The 15,472-nt window shown below is 35.4% G+C and overlaps 1 protein-coding gene and 1 long non-coding RNA gene across 2 annotated transcripts; one reads left to right on the top strand and one right to left on the bottom strand.

The window, feature by feature from the left end:
* Positions 1 to 1,435: 1,435 nt before the first annotated feature.
* Positions 1,436 to 3,040, top strand: LOC116209537. The gene is made up of 2 exons (XR_004157275.1): positions 1,436 to 2,030; positions 2,326 to 3,040. It is a non-coding gene; the product is annotated as an uncharacterized LOC116209537 (long non-coding RNA).
* A 10,048-nt stretch (positions 3,041 to 13,088) lies between these two features.
* LOC116206847 (putative disease resistance RPP13-like protein 1) lies at positions 13,089 to 14,615 on the bottom strand. Its single transcript, XM_031539667.1, has 2 exons — positions 14,504 to 14,615; positions 13,089 to 14,371 (listed from the first exon to the last, which is right to left on the bottom strand). Exons 1-2 carry the CDS (start codon positions 14,591 to 14,593, stop codon positions 13,502 to 13,504), a joined length of 960 nt encoding a protein of 319 aa, XP_031395527.1. The 5' UTR covers positions 14,594 to 14,615; the 3' UTR covers positions 13,089 to 13,501.
* Between the last annotated feature and the right edge of the window lie 857 nt (positions 14,616 to 15,472).

The raw sequence follows: 15,472 nt of genomic DNA, 5'->3' as shown, positions 1-15,472 counted from the left end.
GAGGCCATGATCGTCCTCGCTCTTCAATAACACATTTTCTGTATAATAATCACAAATTAGTTTTCACAAGGATCCCGAAACGAATACTAAATAACATAAGCAATGTTACCTTCCACTCTTGAAACATCATTTCTTGGCCATCGAAGGGGACATGCTTACACTTCGCTATTGGCTTTGTCGGAGTATAAAAACTACTGATGTAACCCCTTAGAACCCGTGTTACCATCTCCGTACCAGTTTTCGAATCAACATAACTGAATCAGAATAAAATGCTCAATGGAATATAAGAAATAACCAGCATGTATTTAAACAAAGTAACTCTAAAACATAACATGTACTCATCCTTGCCCACTAGGAGGAGGTGTGCCCTTCCACAACACGTATATGGCGACCAAGATGACGGTCCTAAGGCTGATGGCTCCTAGGATGACGGTAACCGATGATCTTTGGGGGATGTCTTTGACGGGAGCACCCCCTTCCTCCCAACTTGGACTAAAAACAGGAACATGGGGGTTAGAGGGTGTGGCAATACTGCTCTTATCACTTTGATCAATATGCAGAAGGATCAGTCTTTGGAACCAAAGGGTTAGATTGACTTTGTATGCAGGGGCGGCCCAAAGGAGTCACTGTCCTAAAGCGAAAACTTAATATGAGGCCTTTAATTTGAGAACCTATTTTTCGCCCGTTAATAAGTTTATGAGAAAAAATTTGTATAAACTTATTATAACATCTGATTTATAGAAAATTGTTTGATGTAACAAAAAGTATTCAAATACAAAATATAAATTCCAAACAAATAATTTATACGAAAGAAAAAAAATCACAACACTTATAAGTTCATAATATGTTGGAAAATAATAAATAATAATACTTTTAAGTCCATAACACTAAATAAGTATTATAAATACTAGATTTGGAGTCATAATAAAGGAAACAAGAGAAAATAACAAGTGTCACTCTGTAAAAATGAATAATATGGAGGGTAATTTAGTAAATTTACGTTTAACAGGTTTGTGATGAATTTTGAGATAAAATCCTATACATTTCCAAGACCTTGACAAGGATTTGACTTCAAATCCCTAATCTCTTTCCATGACCCAACAGGTAAAATTTGTTAAGCACCTATCAGCAAGATGGGTCAACCCGTTGCCATCCCTATTCTCACTCATGAATTACACAGGGAGGATTAACTTAACTGTGTCTCATTATATGCACCTGAACTCAAACCACGACCTCCATTATGTGGGGCGGAATTCGGCCTCATTGATCGACAGTACCCTGCGCAAAATATCTCGGCCTGAGTGTAGTTTATTGGACCCACTGGAGGTGTATCAATCTTACGGAAATCCTTCAGCTGCCGTGACTGGCTGTTAAGCTTCGGGCAAAAGAAAAAGCATCACGAAATAGTAACATTATATATATACATATCCATACCTCTAATAAAAAAAATATGGACCTAGCTAGAGTATTTTCACAGGACACTAATTAAAGTGTTCTGGCGTGTATGGACCCGAAATATGCCCCATTCACTCCTCTCCTGCCACCCCTCCCACCTCCGAACGGCGCCAATGATGCCTTCTGTTCTCAAAACAACCAATGGGTACCATTTTAACTGTTCCCGTCTCTTCGCCAGACAACTCGCCCCGGTTCCTATGTCTGCCAGACCCAACGCCTGGCCGAACTCCCTGCCTTTGGTTCCCGTCTTTGATACCGGCCACACCTTCTTCTCCATGTCTGCTGCCATCTATGGTCTCCAAAGTGCTCGATCAAATGCCTCCCACCACCATCTCCTTCGACTCGACACTGCACCAAAGGATCGAATTTCGACACGAAATTCACCTCCGTCCCACTGCTTGATCCTACCTTTTACTGCAATTGTTCAATGTTTCCCGATCGTCAATTGTTTCTGCACAATTTTTCTCCATCTTTGTCGCTCTACCGCCTCCAAGCTGCTCGATCTATTGCCTACTGCAATCGACAAATCGACAAGCTACCCATGATGGCAGGCTATGGAATTTCGCACTGCATTGGTAGGATTTCGCCTCCAAGGCATGTCTTTATGCCTGATTTGATTGATCAGTGACTAGCTATCATAAGCCAATAAACCTGTAAATAAAAGAAATTGTTACCTCTAAATATGATGAGAGTGGTATTGGTATAAATCTTTTGTATAATACTGACTACCTTGTGTTACCGATTAAGGGTAAGGCTGCACGAAAGAATATCTATTTCAATGTCGGTAGGATCTCCAGTAATTCGTAAGTAAGCATCTGAGTTCAAGCATTCCTGCTACTAATGATCATCTTTTATTTTTGGTTTCAACAGGTTTCTGGGGAGACCTGGTTATAATAACGCATCCAATTTAAGTGCCTGTAAGCTCTTCTACATGCCGGCATTCTCACGATAAAAGTAATATTATCTACCTTTCATTAATATTCTCTCGATATTAGCTTTAGTTCACCCGAACAAGTCTTGTTTTATTGAAATATTTCTAGTTTTTGTGCCTCTATTTTTATATAGAATAGGAAAATGGTTTTCTGCACATTTTAGTTACTTAAGTACCGTAGGAGTTGGTTATCTTCTTGTAAACTAAAACGCGGAAAGATCCTCAGGCCCTCGAGAAATTCTACTTTCCCATATAACCGAGGTCATGTTTCTATTATGTAGTCTTTTATATGTCCATCATCATAAAACGACTTTCTTATGATGATGCAGTCCACATTAAGGTCTGTCTCATAGGACTTGTTCTCTAATTTCTTTATGCTTATCTAAATATTGTTCTTAGTGGTAATTTATAAATGGTTTCTACGGGAGCGACTGTCTGGATTGGCTCAGTAAGGGAGGCTGCTACTTGTGCACGCAGAAGGACGTAGAACTAGACTCGACTAGCATGCCAAACCTTGATAGAGAGGACCTGCGATCTTATTAAACCTATCTTAAGTCAAGGCCACTTTCAATGTGAGATTTCTCTCATTTGACTGTGACTTAGCAAATTTGATTTATATATTAAAGATATTATGATAGAATTTTCTTCTGAATATCCCATGCCTTAGTCTGGTTACCTTTGTATTTGCTATATTCAATTCTACGCGCTTTAGGAAAATAAAGGTCCAACTTTAACTATTAAGATCTAAATCAACTCTGTTCTCTCAAAGTTTTCAAAGTGTCGATAACTCTTGCTTTCATTTTACAAGATTAATGACTTGTTTCTTTTCTTACATGTGTCTAGGTCCATTTAGGCATGAATTTTTCATCTCTAAGCATCTGTTTTGCCAAAACGAATGTTGACAGCATAAATGTTGAGACATGTCCACACTACCTAGCCTTTTCTGTAGAAGATATTGAGAATGGAGATACATGTTTTAAATGTGCTCCACCTGCTTGTGTTGCCAAACAAAATAAAGACAAGCTATGCGACGTTTTGATGGTACATCGAATTCCAAAATGCTCATATATCTTCCACGTGCCTTGCATGTCACCTTCTTATATGTTTTGGCATTAAGATTTCAGGCTGGAAAGATGACAGTTTTGATCACGCTGAAAGTGCCTGAACATAAACTGTTCAAAGATGGCAATTTATTTGGGGTTTGGGGGTTGACATTTCCTCTTTGCAGGTTAGCTCTTTCTAATGATGCAAACGCTTATGATTTTAAGCATAAATAATTTTTTAAGGAATAGCTTCATGCTCGGCTTGTTTTGGTAGCTTTTCTCTGTTCTTTTGACTGTGAGGAGAGAATATGGGAGTAATTTATTTATTTATTTTTCATGGTTTGCATCACCTGGTATTCGGAAGTGTAACGGATTCCGACTAATGCAAGTTCGAGCCGAATTGTCTCACTAAGAGATAAAGCTCTTTTAATCGTGAATTTTTTCCATTCACAACACTCGAACCGGAAAAAGGGAAGATGTGTTGATTCACCGGAATAAGAATTTTTCTTTTTTAATAATGTGTACAAAAGGGATCCCAGTGAGGTTTTTTTAGGAGAGTGAGGAGAGAATGAAAAAAAAAAACTTAACTGGACAATTTTATCCTTATTTTTATTCCATATAATGTAATTGAGTTTCTTGAATTCGTCTCAGTGACGTTCTTGTAAATTTAGGTAATATAGGTGTCTCTCTATTGTATAGCATAGAAATAGAATAGTGCCTAAGGCGAAACAAATTGGTATGCCAATATTTTTGTTATGGATATTTGATATGATATTAATTGACCTATTAATTGATATTGATATTGAATAACAACCTTATTGTATCTTCTCCAAAAAAAAAAATGTAATGTGAGGCAATATGTGCATGCGTCATAGTAACTGTAAAACGTTAGATTGTAATAGTGGCTTTTCTAAAACCAAAGGATAAAATTTTATTTAATATTGCTCCTTTAAAGCTAGAATTATTATATGTGATGACTTAAATATATGGTAAGCAGTTAAGCACATAACATATGCATGAGCAACGTACGTGCTTTCGCACTAGTATATAGAAAAAACAAGCAATTACCTCAGGTTGATAAAAAATAATGTGAAACCACTATTGATTTAATGAAGTTGAGTCGGAGTAGATCCCGTGGTTTTCTTCATGTTGGGGTTTTCCATTAAAAATCTCAGTGTTGCACTATCTTCCTTACTACTTGTTTAAATCTTATTCTGATCACACATGACGGAAAAAATTAACTTGCTATGTACAGGTGTTTGATGATCTTTTCCCAGCAACACTACTTGTTGGGAAAAGGATGCTCAAACAATCAACGCAACGATAATCTTCCTTCTCTACTAGTGCAATCGAGATAAGAATTAAGCAAATGAATCTACAACTAATAAAATGGATTCCAAAAATCTTTATGTGGAAAACTTTGATGTGGGGAAAAATCATGAGATTGAGTCCAGGTCAATTTTCCACTATCAATAGAGATTACACTTTGTTTTTTGTCAAGGTCAAACCCTTGGATCAACCAAAATCAAGAAAGCGCGCTCTTGGATCATCCAAAATCGAGAATTCATCACCCGAGTATGGTGGATTACAAACTCAGCCAAAATAGAACTTATAGAGCTCAAAGAAAAATTCTGACTGTTCAGAATTTAGCTCCACTAGTGTTAAAGATGCTGCCAAAATTTCTTCTCAATCGAAGGTGATTTGACATTCCGATCGAGGCTCGATTTTGCTCTGGTCGCACAAAAATTCTGCTCTATTTCTCTCTGTTTTGCCGTTTGTTTCAACTGCTGGTTGCTCCTGTCGACACCAGCCTTTCCTCAGATCTTTTGTACTGAAAAAATAACCCAAATGAAGCCCGATCAAAAGCCCAAAACAAATTGAGCCCATAGTTCCTCCAAATGGAAGGATAACCCGAGTGGAAAAAAATGTGAATGAAAGATCCTATTACATTGAATTGAGTCCATGTATCTAACAAATAATGAGAATTCCTCATTTAATATCTTTCTTAGTTCAAAATGCAGGATTGGAATTGATGTCCTTTCATTGGTCCCTTCTAATTGCATTGATTTATCCTTAAAAGATTTCATTTCAATTGAAATTTGGGTCTTCGTCATGTATGAGAATCCCCGCTTAGCATCAACCCGTGGTTGAATGGTTAAAGTGCCGAACTCATAATTGGCGAATTCGCGGACTCTCGTTTTAATACGAATCAATCATCCTTTCCGCAAAGGTAAATCTTTACCTATTAGTCAAGAGGATAACAAGTTACAAATTTTGTTCAGATAGGACACGCATTTCTATTACTATGAAATTCATAAAGAATGTAGTTGACGTTGGGATTACCATTATCTTTATGTAGTGGTGAATATTTATACTAATTAGGTACTTATTCTCTTGACTTTTTGACTATTTTTCAAACGTGCAACTAACTTTTTCATTTGTACGAAATCAAATGCTAAAAAATTCATTTATAATAAATACTTCTAGGAAGAAACTTCAAACAATAGTTTCAATTATTCCTTTGATTGGATCATTGTCTAAAGCGAAATATTGTGACGTATTAGGACATCCCATTAGTAAGTCGAGCTAGATTGATTCATCAGATTATGATATTATCGACTGATTTGTGCGTATATGCAAAAATCTTTCTTATTATCACAGTGGATCCCTAAACAAATTGACACATTATCCATCTATAATACCTACAAAAAGAAATAAAAAAAAAAGAGGACTTTTACCAAAGGAGTTTGGAATATATTCTAGGGGTAATAACAATATATATCCCATGATTTGACACTTTTCTTAAATATATCATATGTTTGTAAATTACCTAAAAAGATCCATTGTTTGCATGTTGTTCTAGATCTATGTCGGCATTACTTTTTCCGTCAATGTTTAACGGAATTGTTGACGTGGCTCGTGGAAGTAATGTGGGCCCATCCTTGCCATGTCAGCAACTCTGTTAATGTTTGATAGAAAAAGTGACGTCGTGATAGATCTGGAACAACATATAAACCATATGCATTTTTAGGTAATTTTTAAACCATTTGATAAATCTAAGAAAAATGTCAAACCTTGAAATATATGGTGTTAAAATCCATATATTCTATACTGAATCAGAAAAATGGATTCAATAAAAAGCTTTTCAGAAAAAGGCAATTTTATAAACTACTTCGTATGTTATCTATTTTTTTAATAAAGAAAAAGACTTCTATCACACAAGAAAAACTTGTATCAAAAGAAGTCAAGGAACCCATGCTTTTTTTATTAGATTTTGAATCAAGCAAAGTAAAAAAAAAAATCAAATTTAGAGAGATAAATAGATCCGGTGAATTGATAGATTCAATTAATACAGGATACACACCAATGGGAATCAAACGAACCAAAGATATCTGAATTGACATTAAGGACATCGTAGCAGAACCATCGAGGTGATGGCAGGGCATAAAAAATAGAATGGAAGAATGCATAGACAAGTAAATCCCTTATGAATTACAACCCTTAAGGGGTTTCATCATTCAAAAGAAAGTAGACTACACAAGAATTTCACATTTCATTTATATAGTAATCTAAAATTGATTAAAAAATTACAAAAAATCTCAATAAAAAAAAAGAAAACTGAAATGTTGCTTTGTCTTTGCTGCTAACTTGAGTAAGGAGTAGGTCTTTGGGGGTTTTTTCAACAATTCGAAAGCGAAAACCCCTTTCTATTCGGTGTAATTACTTGAGCTGGATGAAATAAAACTTTCACGTCTGATTTTTTAAGGGGAAGATCCTATAGGATTAGGACCCTATCCCAATTTTTCTTTTGCTAGGTGCATAGCTAAAACCCCACTTTCTTACAAGAAATAATAGCAGAATTTGATGGATTAGTCTGGGCCTACTATATTGGTTGGAACTTCCAGTTATCTCGGTAAGAATTTGATATCTTTAGTTCCGTCTCAGTAAATAATTTTTTTATTACAGGAGGTTGGGATGTCTTTCGATGGGATCGTGGGGCTCAATTAATATGATCTAGCATGGACCCGTAATTCACCATATTAAAGTTTATACAGTATAAACAATATAATTTTAAATTAAACAAAACTCATAAAAATTCAGAACATTTGGAAAAATGGAAATATTTAAAATTATGAAAATGCAAAAAAAAATTTAAAATCAAAGAAATTTCGAAAAATTATAGAAAATCCAAAATAATTAAAAACGAAAGAAAAGTCATAAAAATCATTATATTTGGAAGCAAATATAAAAATTTAAATAATTTGTGAAAATTAAAAGGATATAAAAATCAAGGACAATTAAAAAAATTACAGATAATTCAAACAAATGAAAAATTATAGACGATATGAAAAAATTATACATAAAAGTAAAAAATTTCACGGCCATCAAAACTGTAGTATTTGAGGAGAAATTTCGCCTGTGACTAGAGGACTCACAAAGCTCATCAACCTCGAGTTCTCTTGCAATAACGTCATAAAGAAATTTATCTAAAAATCGAGAACTAAATAAACCTATGGCAGCTCGAGCTCTATTTTTAAATCTTAAAACCCTAAAAACCTATTAAACCATTTAATTGAAGGAGAGACACATATATATACTACCAAAGAGATAATCTAAATTTAATAAAAGAAAGATAATATCTATATTTATATAATGATATATATAATCGGAAATGCATACACTATTACATATATATTTTATGATAATTTTTAACCATTTATTAACATTTAAAATGGTTAAAAAAATATATCAAAAAAATTCTTATAACGTATGGTTCAAAATAGTTAAAAAAATATATTGAATAAATTTTTTAACTATAGTTAAGTCCTATTAAGGAATTTGATTTTTTTTTCTCAATATAATATTTATCTAATTAAATTGACGATGTGACCTCACGAGGGGACTTGCAAAGTAATGACGTGGCTTAGCGAGGTTTCAACTTTGCGAGATGATAGCGCGAGAACCTGAAAAAGAGTTTGTTATTTTTTTTCGATCTGAATCCTGGTATCCGGAAGTCTAATTGGGCCCCGACTAATCCAGTCGAGTCGGGTCGGCCCACTAAGGGGTAAAGCTCTCCCAGAGTGAATTTTCTGCATTCACAAAGACTCGAACTCGAGACATTTGCTTAAACGAAATAAGAGTCGAACCGCTTGAACCAACTCACCTTGGTGGAAAAGAGTTTGTTATTATCTATATATATATATATATAGAGAGAGAGAGAGAGAGAGAGAGAATTTGTATCATAATGTGCTTAATGCATGAACTTTTTTCCCCTCACTAACTCTAACCAGGGATAGTTTATTTCAAGGGGAAAAAAACCAATTATATTATATATAGGAGCATAAGAGAGTGACATAGACACCGCTATCTAAGTTAGATTAGGATATCAACTCTACAATGAAAGTTCTTACAGTTCCATTAGAATTTTGTTATATTTTTCAGTTGAATTTAGTTATACGAATTATTTCTAATCCGTTCACGTTTTTGCTAAACATTAATTGCTTGTTAAGATTCTTTACTCAATAATTGTAAAGGACGTCTTTCATATAATTCAATTGTATATGTATTAAAAATCCTATAAATACAACCTAGTTCACAACTCTTACAATAAAATTAAGCTTGTTGACCTCCTTTTTTTCACTAGAAAAATTCTTCATCCTTCCAAAATCCAAACTTAATTACATCTTTCTCTCAATGTTTTACTTTCAATGTGCATATGAATATGTAATTATATATATAAGTGGAAATATATGTTGAATATTTAACATACGAATATTATTGATCTCTTTATATGTGCTATTAAAAGGAATTTGATTTCTTTTTAGTTCAAATATATTTTAAGGGCAATCATATCTTTTATTTTGTATATATCTATAATATTAATTTGAATACCATATATTTTTTTTCGATTATAAAAGAAGTCCATGGATCTATTGCGAAAGAAATATAATACTAATAATTAATTAAGGGACATATGTAGTCTCACATGAGTATCGAACTCGGAACATCTTGATTACTAAGTGAGAGAGAATCATATATTCTTTTTAGTTTCAAATTGCGATCAATTCTAATTATAAGGTAAATATATATTATTGTTACACTTTTGATAATCTTATTATTATTATTATTATTATTATTATTATTATTTGAAAAAATAACTTCGTACATCTCAACCTTTTCCGAAATTCTCTGATCTATCATATCCTTTGAAAAGTGTCGGAAATGACCTAACATTTTAATGTGTGCTATATGTATCTCACTGTGATAATTGCCGTGAGAAATTGACGGAGACGCCAACGTGCACACACAGGTGGGACCCTCTTGTCCACGTTGTCATCATCTTCTTCGTCCTCTGCTTCTCTCTCTATCTCTATCCCTGAAAAGTTCATCATCCTCATCCTATGTTCATCTTCGTTTTTCACATCTCCATCACAATCAGCTTGACCATCAATTTCATCCTCTGCTTCCTCTCTCTCTCGGGTCTGAACACCCAAAAACAGAAAAGACAAGACAGTAACAACTCTCTCCATCTCTCTCACACACAGTCTCTCTCTTTGCGAAAAGGAGACAGCAATAACATCACCTCCATCTCCTCTCCATCTACCCCCATCACCTTTCCTTCTCCTCTGCCATCTCCATCTTCACACCACCTCTCGATCTTAACCCCATCACCATCTACCTTCTCCTTCCTCTATGACCCTCCTTCCCATTTTTCAACATCACCATCCATCTCCATTATCCTCACCATCACCATCGTTGCCATCACCATTTTCGTCTTTGTTCCATTCCTTAACCATTACCAATAGCTCACCATCATAATCTCTTATCCACTTCCATCAGAACCACCTCGTTCTTCCCTCCCCTTTCTTGCTCACCATCACAGCCAACACCTCCTTCCCTCTCCTTCCTCTTCCTCTCACAGAGCCACTTCATCAGTCTCTCTTTTCCTCTCTTGGTTTCTGCAGCTCCTCTGCATCCTTCCCTCTCTTCTATCTCTCCATCTCATCCTCTACCTGTCACCATCCTCTTCCTTCCCCACCCATAGCCTCCCCCCTTTTGCTCATCACCATAGCCACCAACCCTCATCATTATCTCTATCATCATCCTCTTCCTCCTCCTTCCCTCAGCTCCTCCCTCTTTTCTTCACAACCGCATCACCACCTTCATCACCATCTATCTCCATCTTCGTCACTAGCCACTTCGTCATCAACTCCATCTCCTTCCTCTTTCCCTCGGCTCTTGGAGATTCACATTCACAGATACGTGCACGCACAAGACCTTCTTCCATAGCCTCCTACGTCTCATTCATAGCCTCCTACGCCTTCTTCATAACCTCTTATATCTCCTCTCTTTGTTGCTGATGCTTCGTTGCTCCTTTGCCCATTTCCTCTCAGTTGTCTTGCTTCCTGCTACTGCTCTTTCTCCAAGAGAAAGGTCGCCTGTGGCTGTTTTGCCACTATGGTTGCGGTTCGGATCTCCTTCGAGCATCACGAGTCACTGCCTAGGCTCTCTCTGAGCTCCCTGAGCCACAATATTGCTACTCACATCTCCTCACGCTGCTGCCCTAATGACCTCACAGGGGCCGTGGTGTCCTTCGGCGAGGCCCCATAGATCGAATTAAAAAGAAAAAAAAATTATCGTGAAATTAAAAGGGAGATAAAGGTCAATAGTGAGGTCTTCACCAACCGCCACCACTCCCGCAATTGGTTCCTTCTGCGACCCCAATTAGGGCACTAGTCATCGGCGAGGCTCTCACCGCCGACCCCTTCTCCATTTCCCTTTCAATTTCAACCATAATATTTTCATCTATATTCGGGCGGTGGGACCCTTGCCGGTGCCCACCATCCCCCTAATTGGGGTGATCGGTGACCTCAGCAGTCGTCTATGAGTTGTGGAATCGTTGATTTTGGCAATTTTATGTTGCTTTGCTTGACACTTGATAGTGCTTATTGTATGTCAGATTATCAAACAACTCAAATCTGAAAAATTCAAAACAAAAATAAAAAGAAAAAGAAAACAAATTTAAAAGAAACCTACCAAGGTAAACAACTCAAATCTGAAAAATTCAAAACCAAAAATAAAAGGAGACAAATTAAAAAGAAATCTTCCAAGGTGACTGGATGGCTACCATAGCTCTCGAGGTTGGAATTATTTCTGAATTGAATGGTAAATTAATATTAAAATTACTTTTAATAAGTTAAGAATTTAAGGTTATTAAATCATTCAAATAACTTTTATAAATTAACTAAATGAAATTTACATTGAGTTTAATTATAATTTTAAAATTAATGAAAGGTTACTTTTTCACATTAACTTTTTATGGTCATTTTTGTTACAGATACATATATATGTGTGTGTGAGAAAGCGCGCATGCATGCATATAGTTTAATATCTATAAGTAGAAAGAAAAAGTTAAACAAAATTTTCATTCTTATGTACTTGTCTAATATTTCTTATGTTAAAATCAAATATTTTCTTAATTGCAAAATTACATTTATCTTAAATTCATCTTTTATATTTCCATTCGTTTCAGTAATAATTAATTTGAAAATTTTTAAAAAATATAAAAAAATTTAGAAATTTTTAAAAATTAATTTTTGGACGAAAAAGGACTTTTTAACGAAAACGTTGATGGGACTAAAGTGGCAAAAAAAAAACAGAAGGTTGAGGATGTGAATGACTCAAAAAGAGAAAAGTTTATGACTAAAATGATGAAAATACTAACGGTTGCGGATTAAAGTGTCATTTTCCCAATGAATAGTGAATGAAGGAGTATCGGTTGTCCCACTCACAAAAAATGAACCTGAAACCGTTTATATTTTTTGGATGAAAATATGTGCCAATTTCATTAGAAACTTATAAATACTTGAAAATAAACCAAACTTCTTAATTAGGGTCATCAAAGAAGAAGAATTATTTGGGATAAAAATGCTAGAGACCTGAAAAAAAAAAAGAAAAGAAGAAGACACCAACAAAGGGAAAATCGATACAAAAGAATTGATTGAGACTAGTATGGGTTGATTCAAACGATTTGGCGTTTGTTCCTCTTAACTTGTCAACTTATATTGGGGTTACATGGTGCATTTTCTTTTAACTTGTCAATTTATATATATATATATATATATATATATATATACATCAAAGGGAAAATCGATACAAAAGAATTGATTGAGAAATGATAAAGTCCATGATGGTTTTCAAAATACAATAACATAAATAAACTTTATTAGAGGAATTAATTCATATGTCTTATTAAATAATACATACATACAATACAAAGACAAGAACAAGATTAATTGTGGTGCCGTTCACATGCTTGCACGTGGGAGCCCTCATCCCTCCCTCCCCTCTCTCGTCTCCTCACAGTCAGATCAGACGATGATTGCTGATATGTATTCTCTCCCAGCCACATGATGATGACGACGACGACGATGGATCTTAAATACGATGTTAAACATATATATATTACATCCGACTCCAAGACACGAGTTTCAGTTAATTAATTGACTCAACCTCATGTATGTCGTCTCTCTATATGCAAGTGCACGAGACACACGCAGTTTCTGCTAATTTTGACCCTCCCCAAACCCAATATGTTTTGACACATCAAATCCGTTAATGCTCCATGCATATATACATATACATATATGACATTATAATTTAGTAATTGCTAATACAGCCTTGATCAAGTCGAATCATATTTACATATTATAATGTGTACATCACCATACTGAGAAAATCTGGTGAAGTGGTCAACACAGGTACGCTAAATACTACAAAATAAGTCAAGCTTTATAATTAGAATGTCATCAAAGAAAAAGAATTATTCGAGATAAAAAAGCTAGAAACTTGAAAAAAAATTAAAAAAGGAAAAAAAAAAAAAGAAAAAAAAGAAAGAAGACGTCAACAAGGGTATAACCGATATAAAAGAATTAATTGAGAATTGAGAAAGTCAATGATGTTTTTTCAGAAAACGAGGGGGATGCGTTCAATGAGGGGGAAATAATCTCCACCCCCTCCTTCCTTTGAGCATCTCTTTCTCAGATCTTCACTGCACCCTCTGAGTTGGAGGCTACCGAGGGAGGTGGGGAATCCTTCGCTCGGTAAGAACTTGAGCTTTGGGCAATCGTAAATATCTAATGCTTTGGATTTCAACTTGGAGGACATTCAAATCCTTTCCCTCATGAGCCCCACCCACGATCTGCAAGAATATCGTCCTCGTTACAGCCAGCACGTCGAACTCATCGGAGACACAGGCCCACGCTCTTACAGGGAAGGATCCTTTCACCTTCTCATCATTATAGACTGACTGAGCGAGAGTTGTCTTGCCTAACCCTCCCATCCCGACGATGGGAATCACAGAGAGATCCTCATTTTCATCCATCAGGAAGTTCACGATAGCCTCTCTGTCATTGTCCCTGCCGAGAATGAAGGGCTCTGCCAAACAAGTGCTGGGCAATCTTCTCTGGCGGCTAGCAACATAAATTCTCCCCCCGCCGCCCTCCGATAGTCTGAGAGTTTCCTTCCGGCGCATGATGTCAGTCAATCGGTGGTCAATGGCTTCCACCTTAGATCTCATCTTGTGGTCGAACAGGAGTCTTTTGGGGCTCAAACTATGAGGGATACATCCAGGGAGCAGAAGATTGCGCAGCTTGCTTGATGAAACACCGGTCTTATCGGAGAGCAGGAAGCTGCTGCTGCGCAGGGCTTCCTCGGTGGCGAACTCATCTAGCAGGTCATCCACGTCGTAAGCCAAGTCCCTGAGGTCGTCCAGCCAAGGGGTGATCACTCGGCTCTCTCCACCCATGGCCCGGTCCTCGGCATCTTCCAGTACGATGTTAATGTCCTGCAGGTTCCTCTCCCACCTCTTGAGCCGAGAACGGAGCTTCTCCCGACGGGCAAAATTGAGCAGCTCACGAGAGGCCAATCTGTCGAACAACACCTGAAGGAAAGCGCCCAACAGCACCTCAGCCATGATCAAATTCAGCTCAGTATATTATGTATATGTATCAGCAGCAAATCGAGTATTGAAGAACGAATTCAAAGAGCAGGACAAGAAGAAGAGGAAAGAAACTTTAGCCAAGTCTTTCGCCAATGAGAGGATACAGCAAGAAGACAAAGACCAAGACTTTTGCCCACTCCTAATGGAAAAAAATAGCCACATGTTTGACGAAATGCCAAATAAAAAGTAGGCCACTAGTTCGACAAAAAGATGCTTAATATACATAGCAAGAAGACAAAGATGAATAAGACCTGTCGGGGCGATATGCTTTTGGCCACTTGTTCGATGAAAAAGGCTTAATATGCTTTTGATTGGACAATCTGTACCTATATCTATATTTATACCAATATATATATATATATATATATGTGCGCGCGCGTCAAAATAAAATGCGAGGTGGAATCGGTTAAATAGTTTTAGAACGTTCAATTTTTGAATAAATTTTTTTCATATTTTTGAGTTTTTAAAATTTTAAATTATTTTTGATTAACAATAAAATCTATTGAAATAATACTTCATTTAAAAAATCAAACATACCATAAAATTTTTTGAATACTACGATGATTTCTAATGGAAGGCAATATGAAATTTCCACTATGATTTCTAATGAAAGGCAATATAAAATTTCTAAATGGACTTTCTAGATTATTTTTAAATTTTTTAGTTTTTGAACTTATTTTTAATAAAATAAAAATTTTAAAAGATATACTCTCATAAAATATGATTTCTTTAATTTTTACAATTTATATATTATTAATAATTTTAAATTTTTTAATATGAAAGTTAATATTTCATCCCAAAGTAAGATACGAGGTGGATCCGGTCATATGACCTCGGAACGCTCCCTTTCTGAAAGTAATTTTCTCGATTTTTTGAATTTTTAAAATTCTAAATTATTTTTTGTTATAAAATTGGTAACAAATTTTTTTTGAAATAATGTTCCATTTAAAAAAATAAAAAAATGCCATAAAATTTTCTGAGATTTTCTAGATTTTTATTTTTTATTTTCGAAGTTATTTTTATTTATAATATTTTTTAAAG

Source organism: Punica granatum, chromosome 5 (assembly GCF_007655135.1).
Source record: "Punica granatum isolate Tunisia-2019 chromosome 5, ASM765513v2, whole genome shotgun sequence".
Lineage (NCBI taxonomy): Eukaryota > Viridiplantae > Streptophyta > Magnoliopsida > Myrtales > Lythraceae > Punica > Punica granatum.
This window is presented reverse-complemented; position numbering and strand designations above follow the sequence as displayed.